This window comes from Dysidea avara, chromosome 13 (assembly GCF_963678975.1).
Source record: "Dysidea avara chromosome 13, odDysAvar1.4, whole genome shotgun sequence".
Lineage (NCBI taxonomy): Eukaryota > Metazoa > Porifera > Demospongiae > Dictyoceratida > Dysideidae > Dysidea > Dysidea avara.
In genome coordinates, this window is record NC_089284.1 from 14,932,043 (window position 1) to 14,946,229 (window position 14,187).

General features: G+C 36.7%; 1 protein-coding gene across 1 annotated transcript; it reads right to left on the minus strand.

Moving 5' to 3' along the window:
- Window positions 1–1,930: 1,930 nt before the first annotated feature.
- LOC136242609 (uncharacterized) lies at window positions 1,931–14,186 on the minus strand. The gene is made up of 7 exons (XM_066034052.1): window positions 14,077–14,186; window positions 11,907–11,956; window positions 10,363–10,818; window positions 9,576–9,748; window positions 5,817–6,438; window positions 3,275–5,027; window positions 1,931–2,907 (listed from the first exon to the last, which is right to left on the minus strand). Exons 2-7 carry the CDS (start codon window positions 11,923–11,925, stop codon window positions 2,292–2,294), a joined length of 3,639 nt encoding a protein of 1,212 aa, XP_065890124.1. The 5' UTR covers window positions 11,926–11,956; window positions 14,077–14,186; the 3' UTR covers window positions 1,931–2,291.
- Between the last annotated feature and the right edge of the window lies 1 nt (window position 14,187).

Genomic DNA, 14,187 nt, shown 5'->3' on the forward strand with positions numbered 1-14,187 from the left:
CCTTAACCTTAAAATGCAAATGTAAATGCAAGTGATGGAGCTGACTCAGACAGAATTAATGTACTGTACAGCTATTAGTTGTGTAGCACTTGTACTGTATACCTACAGTAAAACAGTCATGGCCCCCAAAGGGCAGAGTTCATTTAAAAAGTTGTGAAATCAAAGGTGCATGGTACCCCTGCAATGATGCTAATGCTATAAATATAATGGCATTGCTGTCATTATTAAAATCAACTAGCATTAACATGTACAGCATGCAATAGTTTAGCTACCAAATTTTATGGTAAATTTGTGGCATACCATTACCGTGTAGCCTAAATATTGCAAGGGGCAAATGTTTCAAGGTTGAGCAATGTTGCTAAAATTAAAAATTTTGCGGATTTGCAAGCACTTCCAAAATGTATTAGACTATATAAAGGTCTAAATATTTCAAGGATAAAGTTTTCGCTGGTCATACCCCCCTGAAATCAGCAAAAATTTTCCTCCTCCAAATATTTAGGCTATATGGTAGCAACTGACCAGTTTGTTTACCATCAAACTAGTACTACTCGCTACTAAGTCAGTTTAATTACCAAATTCTGATTGGATCACGTTAGTGTAATGATGTGGAGTGTAGTAACACGTCATAGCATATATACCCCCATGAGCCACGCCCACTTATGTAAATAACTCTGTTAGCATTATGGTAGCCACGCCCATTTATCAGTCTGTAGGTATTCACGAATCCACGTCAGTCTGTAGGCTTATGTAGAGCCAAGCCCACTAACCAGTTGTTATTATACGAGTCATAATCTAGTAGTGCTGTAATTAACTTTGTGACTGGTTTGTGAAAAGCAGGCTATTTAGTGGTCATGCGCTTAAGTTCACAAACAAGTATAAGGAAAATTAGGAATTTTAAATTAGAGTAGGGACAGTGTATAGTGCTGCAATTAAAAGTACTGAAACAAGCTGGATTGGAGTAGTACATAATGTCCAAATACTGTAAAACAATAAGAAGTGATTATCCCTACTGTTTCAGTACTTTTTATTGCAGCACTATATATATACACTGTCCCTACTCTAATTTAAAATTCCTACACTTGTTATTATGCATATTGCACACATCATACTGATTATTGCACCTTCTGAAGCATCACATTATTTTCATTCACTTGAGAGCAATAACTTGTAGCTGTACGAGTATACTGACATGTTTGACATTTACTAGTGAAGTTTTTGATGTGATTGAAGTAAACATATACTCTCCTTTTATGTGGTATTGATATGATGATTTCATTAGAGGAGTTGAGCACAAGGATCATCATTGCCTGGGTATAGCAAGGTATGCACTTTTTCTAATGGGGAGGGCATATATACATGCTAATATAATAAGCTGCACTCTACCATGCCTCTCTTAAGGTTTGAATCCAAAACATGTACAATTTCTTGACACAAATTACCTAATCATGAATCAGTGTGTTGGTTGTTACAAACTTACTTAATCAATTACTTGAGTTTCAGTGTTATATACCGTGAAACCTCTATTTAATGGACACAGAGGACACTTTGGAACCAACTGATTATTGTGAAATTTTACTGATACAAGGTTGTCCTTTTTAGAGGTAAAATTGCATAAGGTCTGGACCTCAGAAACTGTCCTTTATATATAAGGAGGTTAAATGTAGTGTCCTTTACCGGGAAGGTCCTTTAATCTATTTTGTTTTTCAGTACATAAAATTATACAAAGAGGTTCCACTGTAGATGATTTGTAAGTAATGACATTGAGGTAGCTATTCCCAAGTTTCTCAATTTGATAACTATTTGAAAATTGTCCAGTGGAACTCAGGGCACAAAACATGCAATGTTTAACTTGAAGATGAAATTTGGCATGGATATGCTGAACATTTTGGCAATCTTAGTTTAAACATTCTTATATAGAAAGTTTTGTGATTGAATTCTTGTATAGTGCATGTAAAAGTACAGTGAGATAGAAGGTATTCACTAATGTTTGAAGTAAAGTACTTTGCTTGAGTTAGTGATTTCTGGCTGCATAACAGTTTTCTAACATCAACTTAGAAGTATAATCAAACTTTTGATGTAACTGGATACATTTACTACATTATGCCTGTTACTTGAAAGAATTACAAACGAATTTTCAAGTTAAATGTGCAATACAATGTTTAATTCAACACCTCAAGCAAATACAGTTGTCTTGCACCTGAATGCACAATGTAAATACACTAAAAAATAAACCTAAACAGAAGCAAATTATATAGCAGTGCAACTAGTGTTATGTAAAAGTAGCTCGCGTATTACATAATTTGGCTGGTTTTACAAAGGTTAAGCAGAAACTGCAGACTAGGATAACCTTTCATCTTCAATGCTGCTGATATCAGATCCTTCACATGGCCAGTCCTCTGTAGTCCTTCTATTACTGACTTCATTTTGTCTGATGCTGTAGGTAATGGTTGAATTGGCTGGCACTCTTCACTGATAAAAAATTCAAACAGATTTTGTTGGCTTAGTGTGCGACAGTAATAAACTGCATAAACCATGTTTTCTGGAAAATTGTTGGAGCCTTCATTTGTGCAAAGAGTAATGTTGACAGTACCATACCAGCCAGATGAGAAATGCCCTTGTAAATGTACATACATTATCTCTTTGTGATCTTGGTGTATTTTGTGTGTACGCATTTGAGAGGGAAAGCCATCAAACACATCATTCACCAGTAAAACAGATGGATTCTCATCTTCAGACATGCTGGTATAAGCCTGGCAAGTTTCAGAACAAAACTTGTACACTTTTCTGTCGAAATGAGAGACACAGTAGCCAAATGATGCTGGATTCATACAGATGCTACACTTTGGCATACAATACCAGCAGCAGTTAGAGGTTGAACATTTAACATCAAAACAACAATCGTCATTCCTAGAAAAACCAACCAAGAAAGTATGAATTGGTCCTTATATATACATACTGTACATATAGCAAGGTGATGGTTTAAAACGATTGTAGAAATCACTACAGTGATCAGTTACATGTGGTTTGCTATGGCTGACTAAGTTTTAAATATTTGTTACAATTTTTGTAACAAATCAAAGAACAAATAGACAGTGGGTCAGCCAGTGAATACCGAGAATGATTTCTTGGGGAACAGAATTTTAAGTACACAATTTGTGAACATATAAGAAAACAGAAAAAGATAATAGCTAACACACCAGTGCTCTATACTCTACACACACAGACTCTTTCCACCTTGTGAGTGGCAATGTATAATCACATTTCTGAAACTCACCATGAAGCTGACAGCTGAGCAACCAATGATCCATATGAATCTATACCCTTATTGGCAATTGCATCATTCATCATAGTAGGAATTATCAGTTTTGCTTCTTCGATTTTATGTAAGTGGGTATCTCTTAACAGCAACTTTGGCTTTTTATCTGGCAGCATCTCTAAAACAGTGAAATTTTCTGTGGAGATGAAAAAGCCAATGGAAAATTGCAATCCAGGGGAAGAGGAATGATATATGACATAAGGTTTATCAAATGAATACAGACTGCCCAAACCAACCACTAAAAATATAGTGATCTCTAAGCTGTCAACTTTGTTAGTGGCATGAAACACTACTTTATGGTTGTCTGGAAGAAATACTTGAGATTTATCATAGGTAGGACTGATGACAAACTCTTCTGGCAAAAAATTGATAACTAATGGCACACTTTCATCAACAGATGGTCTAATATGGTATGTAGCTACTTCCTTGTGTGAGGGTTGTCCATCACCACTTGTTTCAAGCTGAAACATGTCTTGGACTTCTTCCTGTGGTTTTTTCAACTTTTTCTTAGCTAAAGAGTCAGCCGCTTTAGATGGCCAATTTAAATAATTTTCGGTGTTTGAAATGGCAATTAACTCAAATATTCTCCATATGTTAGCAGGTATCTTGGCTTGCCTAAAATGAGCAGCTGGGATATGATATAATCCTCCATTGGGATTAATGTAATACTCTTCTGGTATTGCTGTGCCAAGTCGACCGGCATCAAGCACATATACGATATTGATTATGCCAATACGAACCACTATGCATTGTAGCATAGAAGAATAAAAGCTGATATCAGGAATCATCAAGTAGCAGGCAATGGGATTTAGTACACTTGTCATTGACATTGGACTATTCTCTACATCTTGGGGCGACAACAGGATAGCAACATCAGGCTTGTGAGGACAGTCAGTGATATGTGGTACAGAAAGAAGAAGCTCACGACATATTCTGAGTAAATACATCAGTTCATTTTTATTGAAAAATTGTTCATTGTGGTACACGGCAATCATGCGAAATATTATTCCAATGCAAAAGAAATACAGCCACTCATCATATTCAATTGTTTGCTCAGCCTTTACATTTGATGGTACATTAGTATCATAAATTCGTTTGAAAAATTGCAGATAAAATTGGGATTCCCCGTACTTGTTCAGTAAAAGTTCACAACTAGAGCAAAGCATTAAAAAGGTGAACTCTTTCGGAGACATATCTGAGCCAGTATGGCTTGCACCTGGACGTAAAATTTTTAGGTTTGTGGGAGCACTGAACCCTTGACAAAATTCCTCCAATAGAGCTTTTGGAAAATAATGACTTCTCTGAAGCTTTGCTTTCTTATGGCACAGGAGACAACGATCAAGGGAGTTTGTAGACAACATGTAATCAATCATGGCAACATCTAACATCTGAAATTCCTCGTCAGTTTCTAATAATCCATTATCACAAACAGCTCCCAGCAGACTCACAGTAGCTTTTGCTTTTTGGTAGCATTCCTTGTATTTGATTTGGCCACTTTTGGAGTAGATCTTGTGCAAATCAGCTTCCTTCTCAAGCTGATGTTGTGTGCTCCTATAAATCTGAAAATTTGCCTTTCCTTGAGTTTTGCTTTTGAGATGTCGTTGCTCTGTAGTCAGGTTACTGTCTACTATCATTTCACAAGTGTCAAGGCTTTCTGTATAATACCCATATTCATATAAACTACCAGCATAATTCAACAGTGATGAAGCACCTTTGAAAAAACAATATGGAATTAAATAACTTGGCGCATCTCAGCTACAGATAATATAACATGTTAAAGCTTATACACACATATATTGTAAAATGAATGTACTTACACAATTTTTTTTGAAAGACTAACTATTGATTGCAGTAACTACGAGAATAAGTGAGTAACTAATGGATAAGTGGGCATGGCATGTACAATACAGCTAACGTGTGAATGGTACACTTATGGACAAGATGAGTTCTACTCAATAGGGTGCACATTTAATGGTCTTGGACGTAAACCAACTATAAAACCTAATATATGCACTACATACGTATGTTCATCACTATCAAGAATCAACAACTTCGTTGACATTAATCCATAGTTTTAAATGTTTAGATAATGTATTTAACAGGTGTAGCTTTTGGGGTTTGATGTCAAATGGTGCGCAAGTAGAGGTTTGTTGGAACAGACTAGTTGATCAAAACAAGTGCTATTTCATGTTAAACACCCTACATGCACAGCCCTACACCCAGGTCCTCAAAATTGATATAGAAAGCTTAGTGGATAGGCAGATATGACTAGCATTATGTATTAATTACTATGCAATTATGGTCTTGTTCAATATGGAGTTAGAAACTTGCAACTGAATATTCTGATGACTATAGAATTTAGAAATTGACTTCCATTTTAAACAACCTAAGGCTTCTACACACACACACACATGCACGCACGCACATATGCACCCACTTACCATCCACCCACACTACACACACACACACACGCACACGCACACTCTACAACACTCTGTACCTGTATCTGTTATGCTGCCTAGACAAAAAAGAGAACACCATGCCAATGAACTCAACTCTGAATCTGCTGAATTTTGAAGTGTTTGCAATACTTCAATCATGGGATAATCAGAAGCAACAGCAATTTGCACTCGGAAAGCAGCATCCATTGTAAGCTTCCAGGTTAATGAGCAAGCTGCTTTTTGCACGTCAACTGTACCACACCCTAGCAGTGATACAAGTACAGGAACTGGATTGTTGTTGATGATAAATTCTGTATTGTGAGGCTCAATAAGAGTATTCAAAATCATGTGGACCAATTTCTCAGTAGGCATACGAAAGCAAAATATTGTTTTGACAGGATTAGTTTCAGTACTTGCTTCTTGCAATGCCTGCCACACGGTACTCATAATGACTGTGTTAAGACGCATACAGTGGCTGATTTCTGAGGAAGAAAGCAATGGAATAATCTTGCTCAGAATCATAAAAGCAAATAATTGTATTGTTAAATCAGGAGAGTTTGCATATGGACTGAAAATTGTTACACAATTCCATCGAGGATGTTTGAAGCAATGCTGAATGTCTACAGCTTCAGAGCACTTGAGAACAGCAGACATCTCTTGCATCACTACATTCTTCACATCCTACATAAAAATAAACAATCTTGCTAATTTTTTTTAGAGCTTGGTTATTTTGTGTGGATTAAACTTCTTTGGATTTTAAAGGCTGGGGTCCAAAACCAGCCTATGCTGACTTTGGAATTTATTTCTACATTTCCTCTAATTTATACAAACACAATGATGATTATTGAAGAGTCATAAATGCATTGTATTGCATATTTAATTTCAATATTTGGTAATATTACGTGTATTGTAATACTCTAATCGAGTGCACATTTTTGAGAACTTGTAATACAACACACCATAAAACAATTTAGAACTTCCATTTGAAATTATAAATGCTTACTAATAAACTTTATTTATAAAGTAGAAATTAAGTGAGCTAATCAGCCAAGATGGCAGTGGTTCAGTGGTGTATTAGGTATGGAGGTCTCTGGTTTGAACTTTGGTAAATTTTTTCAACAATTTTTGTGCACTTAATCACCCCGCAGTGACCGCTCCATTAGAGTATCTCGATCTCGCAAATGTACACTTGTTTGGTTTTTGCTTTTTGCTTATTACTCTGTAGTTATAACTCTATTGTTTTTCAAACCATCAAAAGGCACTGCTACAATGATCAGCCTGTATCCACACTGATTTTCAAGCTATTCCCATACTGTCTCAGTTTACTGTGTAGCTGTGACACAAGTTGGATCTTTTTTCCATGGATAATTACCATATTCATAGCAAACTTATTATATAAATTCACCTTTTTACACTAATCTCTTCTTTGTGCTAAATATTGAGGCAATCAAGTTACACGTTTGCATTTTATAACACTTTTTGCAAGTGTGCAAAAAAAAATCTAAGCTCCCATAGACCCTCTACAGCTTAAAAAGAAAAAAAAAGGAGAATAAATAAAAAATTTGAATGCCCATATCTCGTAATGGCTGATGTAAAATTTGCTGTGTTGTGACCTACCCTACCTGGCAGACAGCTACAATGCAAAAACGGTGTGCATTGGAGAAGGGGCCATGGAGCTATGCATGCGTGAAAATACTGCTTTCTTTCTTCCCATCAATATCATGACACACTATCATGTGTCTTGGTATGCATATAGATTAATGACCATTGTATGAACCAAATTCACAGCATTATTAAATGCAATGTTTGTAATTAATTAATTTTGACATTACTCATTTTTTTAAAAATGGGAATTCAGTTTATGATGAAAATGTAGTTTTTTGTTTGCACGATATGGCTAAGTAGTCCAATATAACACACACCAATGGACAAAATATCCTTATAGAAATGTGATAGATGCTTCTGTTGCTCCTTTGTATAAATCAGGTCTGTCCTTGGATACTCAATACCAAATAGCCATTTGCAACATACTGATGGTGACACTGTGGACATTATGAACAGTAGATGGTATTGTAACTCATTTAGTAAAAATTTGCAACACACATACTGTGAGTCCGTGACACTACTGATTGTATAGAAAAATCCAGAAATCCAGCAAATGTTTTCACTACATTATCATAACACTGTCTTGACCAGGTAAATTGTTTGCAACATGTTTGCCATAACACTGTTGACCGAATGACCAAATATTTGCAAAACTATCGGGCGCTCTTGTGTCACGCAAGAATTTGTAACATTAGTTAATTTTTGATATATATATATATATATATATCACTAGTAACTGTTGATCCAACGAAACTACTTGAAAATCTGGAGCTCACTCAGGCTTGCCCCAGTAATATCCTGTATTTGATGTCCAAGTGTTGGAAAATTAATGACAGAGATAGTGCTGAGAAATAACAGCCTTAATATACACCCCCTCATTTAATAGCTTATGGTTTTTACTAGTTTTACTTGTAATTTGTTGGCAGGAGACCTTATTGATGCTAAGAATATACACTGTATGCCGTCTGTATGTGACTTTCTGCATGTATACTTTTACATTTAAGTGTGTTACTATTTGTATGTATATGTGCATGTATTATAGCTACATAATAGCACATTGCATGTATGCAGTGTATATATGCATGCACATACTGCACACACAAATGTGAGTGCACATCCACGTACGTACGCACGCACGCATGCACACACACAGCAGGGGTGTAGTTAGCCAGAAGGTGATGGAGGGGCAGGCATGCCCCCACGAAACACTCAAAATTGTTCATGCTTGCAAAAAAGGCTAATGACTCAATGATGGGCTAGCCAACATAAGGTGCTGTATTACAGCTTGCATAACTAGTTACATAACTATTAAATTACTGATTGCTATCAGTTGTCACTTATCAATGGAGTATATTCATCGAGCATAATTGCACGTGCCACAACTGTACTCCAACAAGTTCGTCCACAATCCGGTAGAACTATATTGTGAATATTGTAGTGTAAATACATGTATCACAGTTACTTACGTTAGCCATAGCTTGTACTACAGCCCTAGCACACTGATAGTATGACGTGTTCACTCACTTCAGCCACCAAAATTCTAATGCCACGTATTGCACGAAATCCCAGTTCATAACCTGTCTTGCTAGCAGAACTTTTAAGCTTGTGACGGATCCGCCTGACTGACAAAAATTAGAGAGGCATGCCACTGCACTTCTGTATGACTGTAGGAAGATCCAGTGTGATCAACTCAAGAAAAACTTCAAGTTGGTAAGTTACATTAAACACTTTATCACCTTGTAGGCAGTAGGTTCATAGCATCATCTGCCTGGTCTCCTTTGTCACTTGTGAGTTGCAACTCCTGCGAGGTCATTTCGAGCGGGTCACTTGTCTTTTTAGTTCAAAAAATGCTCCATCACGTGAGTAATTAAGGCTAAATATAGAAGTGTGTCTATAATTTTCATTAGGTGGATACATGAACGAGTTGAATGTTGTGTGCGCAATCACTAGCAACCCTTGGTAATTCCGCTAGTAGTGCACATAATTTATAGTCATTTGCATGTCAGTTACTGGTAAGCTTGTGATGGAGGTAAAAAAAAACAACAACAACACTTAGTGATTTGCTCCCCCCCCCCCCCCCTCTATTGGATCTACACCTCTCTCTCTCTCTCTCTCTCTCTCTCTCTCTCTCTCTCACACACACACACACACACACACACACACACACACACACACACGCACACACACACACACACACACACACAAACACTTACCAGTCCAGCATCTCTCAAGCAGTACAAAATAAACAAATGATGAGCAATCCAACCATTTTCCACAATTTGGTGACAAATTTTGTTATTTCCTGACATCCACTGAACCAAAAAATATGACAATTTGAATGAACATTGAGGCAAGTAGACATTCAGCTTTATTCCTTTGCTTCGAGCTATATAATAACATAATTATATACACATGTATACAAACAAATGTACGCATGTGTTGAATTGACAACCATGCACCAGTGTTTGTCATGGTTGAAACAAAAGTACTGCAGACACTTGAATATGCGAAAATAAATTTTGGTGTTTTGGGTAGTAAATTATATTTATAGTACTGGAGTACTCAACAAGTTCAGATGAACTATTATTACTGTCAGTGCAGGCAATCCAACTCTCATATAAATATCAAAGATTATAGAACTTAGTGATATATGTGTTAGAAACGTTCACATGGGTGTTTGTATGTAGTGTACATGTGTGCATTGTTACTTGGAAAAATGTACTGCATTTTATGTCAGGTAGAAACAGTGGAAGAGTTAAAATGGAATATCTGGACATACTGCATGTCACAATATACTAGTTGTGTGAAGTATGCTAAACTAGGAACCTCCAGGTAGAACCTTTGAAATGACAAAATGGAAGACTAGTAAAGGTACTCCAATCTTGTAGTTACATAGTTTGTTTCCATATTACAGGCATTTATAATTCTGAATCCAAAATCTGGCTAAGCTTTGAAATTAGTTTGTCATAACAAAAAGTTACAAGATCATAATTAACTAACCTTCGTAGACAAACTTAATGAACTCATAAATGTCCTTTAGAAGGTTGGCAATGCTCATCACTTCAATGGCAAATTGTTTGGCAGCCCAAACACTAGACATATCATAAATATCCAATATCTTCTCCAGGGTGTCAAACAGCTCTATACTGGCTAGGTCCTGAGCACTACTGGCTGTGACACAGTTAGACATTAAGTACATTGTCTTGCCTATCAGGCATCTGAACAATACAACTGATAAGGTGTCTTGTACACTCAATTCCAAACGTGAGATAGAAGTACTATTTGAAATCAGAATAGGCAACGGCAGTGGCAGTGTTAGTGATACTGAAGCATTGGACAGACGGCCCTTCCACGCAGCCAAAAACAAATCACACTGTTTTTCCATTGGCTTTTGACAAACATGATCTGATATTGGGATCTGCTTTTGTCGCTCTTCAGATGCACTCTCACACCCTTCTATAGAACAGAGCCACTTGAAATAGTTTATCTGACTACGCCATATAATGTGCAATAAATAGAGTGTACTGCATGTACTAAATATATGTGTGCTTAATCATTCAATATAGTGACATGCAATTATATAATATCAATAGTGTGATAATCGTATCACAGTAATCCATTATCGTGATATGATTATAGCCTGTGATTATCGTGAGTGCAAATCAGATATTCTTATCTTCAAAGTAATCTTACAATTGAAGCATTTGTTGGTTTATTTCAATTATTTAATTAATTTGCAAGATTTGCCATATTTATGAAGGTTTGCTCTCTCAACATTAACAATTGTTACATTTCAGTATGGCATAGGATCAATAAAATTACTATCAAATTATACATCTTACTAATTGGATCTACTATCGTGATAAACTATTGCATTGTGATGCAAGTATCATGATAATCGATATAATATATAGCAAAATCATTATCACACATCACTAATTTAATATGATGTATAGATATGAAGCTCAAATGAAATCTCACAATGACCTGAAGTACCTTCGTTGTCAGTCCAAACGTGTTCCTTCCAGCCCTGATTACCCATTGAAATAGTAAAGCTTGCAAATTGCCATCCAATTTATTGGACTATTGGATATCATTACTCTAATAGAACATAATGAGGCCACCTGGCCAGGACCAGCAAGTCCAGATGTATTTTCCATTCTAATACATTGGTGTGGCTTTTGGTAATTGAATTATGCACTTAGGAGCAGCAAATTTTGTAGTGACACCCTGACTGTCTGGCCTCTTTATGAGGGAAAAACATGAAAAAGGAACTAATAAAGCCAATCAGTACTGCAATTTTTCCCAAAAGCCTTGTTTTTCACTTGAAAATTTTTTTTCTCCCCAGGGTGGCCATCACCCCTTCCCCAGCACTAGATGGTAAAGTGCTGGACAAAGAGTAAACCAATGTACTTGACCTTCAGATGTTGTGAGGTCAAGTGCCCCAATCACCACTGGGCTACCACAGTTGGATTGAACTCCACAAAAGCAGGTGATAGCTGACCATAACATAAATACAATTTGAATATGTATGCATGCATAACCTTGTTTATGTTGATCCATTGATGCATCAATCAGCTTCCCTGTTTGTTTTCTGTACAAGCAAACACACAGTGTAATAATAGATCAATACATGTGGACTGGTTGAACAAATATATATTATATGTATGCATCCCCTTTAAATACCTATGATTAATGTGTGTACAAGTATGTGTAGCTACAGGTAGTGTGTAGAGTGAGCTTACATACTGAATTGTTGATCATGCATGTCAACAATGACTACATAATTAATGCATATATATGTACAAATTTTTGAGGGATGATTTTTTTTTTTTTTTTTTGCGGATTTTGCAGTTGCTTGACTCCCGAAATTTATTGTCCTTAAAATTTAACAATTATCAGAATAGACCATAAATTATGCATTGCCATAAATATTATTCTAATAACATGTGACTTTTTGACATGTCACGACAGTGACCGAATGCAACATGGCATACATAGAAAAATATGCAAATTGCAGTGACTCTCAGGAAATAGACCAGTTACAAGAGCTCCATCTGGAGTGATATATTCCTCTACCTGTATAGCAGAGTAACTGGAAAGAGGAACCCTGTCTGTAGTGCTAGTGGTGAGTTATGGCCCGAGCTGCATTACTACATTACCATCACTCCAATACAGACGTCTGAGAGGTGACCTAATTTTCCTTTATAAAATTCTTAATACTACAGATTTTACTGATTTGTATACTTTCTTGACTACTACCACCAGGGGGGCATCAGTTCAAGTTGTTTAAGGAACGGTCAAGATTATTGTGTGGATCAAACTACTGTATTAATAGGATCACCAATGATTGGAATAGTTTACCCACTTACGTTATAAATAGTACCTCAATTAATACTTTTAAATCGTTGTTAGACAATTATTTGCTAGATTCAAGATTTATTTTTGTATAAGACATTGCATTGATCAGGTATACAGGTTGTGCCTTTCCCCGTAATCATAATCCTAAGGCTGCAGTAATGGTAAGGTTGTGCCTTTCCCCGTAATCATAATCCTAAGGATCCTTCAGTGCTGGTCACTGTAAAGCATTAATACAATAAATACTTTAGGATTAAGGAAGAAAATCCATCCCTCCTGGAGGAGACTGAGTGTGGCCCCGACTAGACATTGGGTGACCTGCAGTTCGATTCCTGGGGTTGGAGGGATTTTTTTCCTTACTTTGGCCCCTTTTCTGTTACACCTTTTCAGCTATAAGTCACTAAGTGTAAGTCCTTGAAATTAGGTTAGGTAATCCTAAGGCTAGACCTTCAGTGCTGGTCACTAAAGCATTAATACAATACAATACAATACAATAATCACTATCTGTACTTTTGTATGATATAGAAGTAGCCACGCTGCTAATCAATGCAAATTGGTCATTTTTCGTTCAATAAATAGAGCGTGCATATGGTCTATTGCCTTGGCTCTATGCTGTGAAAACGAGTGATCTTACTGCAAAAATCCTGTGTTAATCCACAAAAATTATGCACTGTACATACCTCGAAACTTTGCATCTTGTTCTGAAAAATACTAAACTTACTACTGATTGTAGGGGAAGAAAGCAAAAATATTGGTCCCTGTAGGCGGATTCTTAATTTTTCCTTAATTCCTCCCCCCCCCAAATATTTAGTCAGGGAAAACAGCATCAGCCAAGGAAGGCTGTTTTTCAGCTGTGCCCCGAGAACACAATAAATACAAGATACAGTATACACTATACACATAAAAGAAAAATTAACTACATCACACAGTACAATTTTTTAATTTAAATGAATTCCTTTTTTTCCTTACAAGACGTGTAGTCTGGCGGCGCCCGCCCTTTCGCATAGCTTACTTGCGAATAGGGCGGGCGCCGCCAGACTAAAAGACGTGAGGGTAAAGAGTGCCTTTAGGGCTGGAATACCGTTGCTTTTATTAAGCTGTATGAGTTCGGCTGTGAGGCAGGGTCACACTGTCACATCCCACTGCCCATGGGGACTCGCGTAAAGGCCAACAAGCCTGTAACTATGTAGGAAGCCACAACGTCACTCCATTGCCCAGTAAAATACAAGACCAGCGGTCAAAACCTTGCCAGTGGCGACTAGTCTCGTCCTCGGTCTCGTCTCACGCCCAAACTCTCGCCCAGACGTATTGCTATAAAGGTAAACCAGACAGATACATTATATATTCCATACTCACCATAAATCTCGCCATAAAGTGTATACAAGGCAATGAAGAGCAAATCCAACTCGGGAAAATCCTGAAATTAATTGGCACGTGATTAATAAACCTACAACCACAATTAAACTT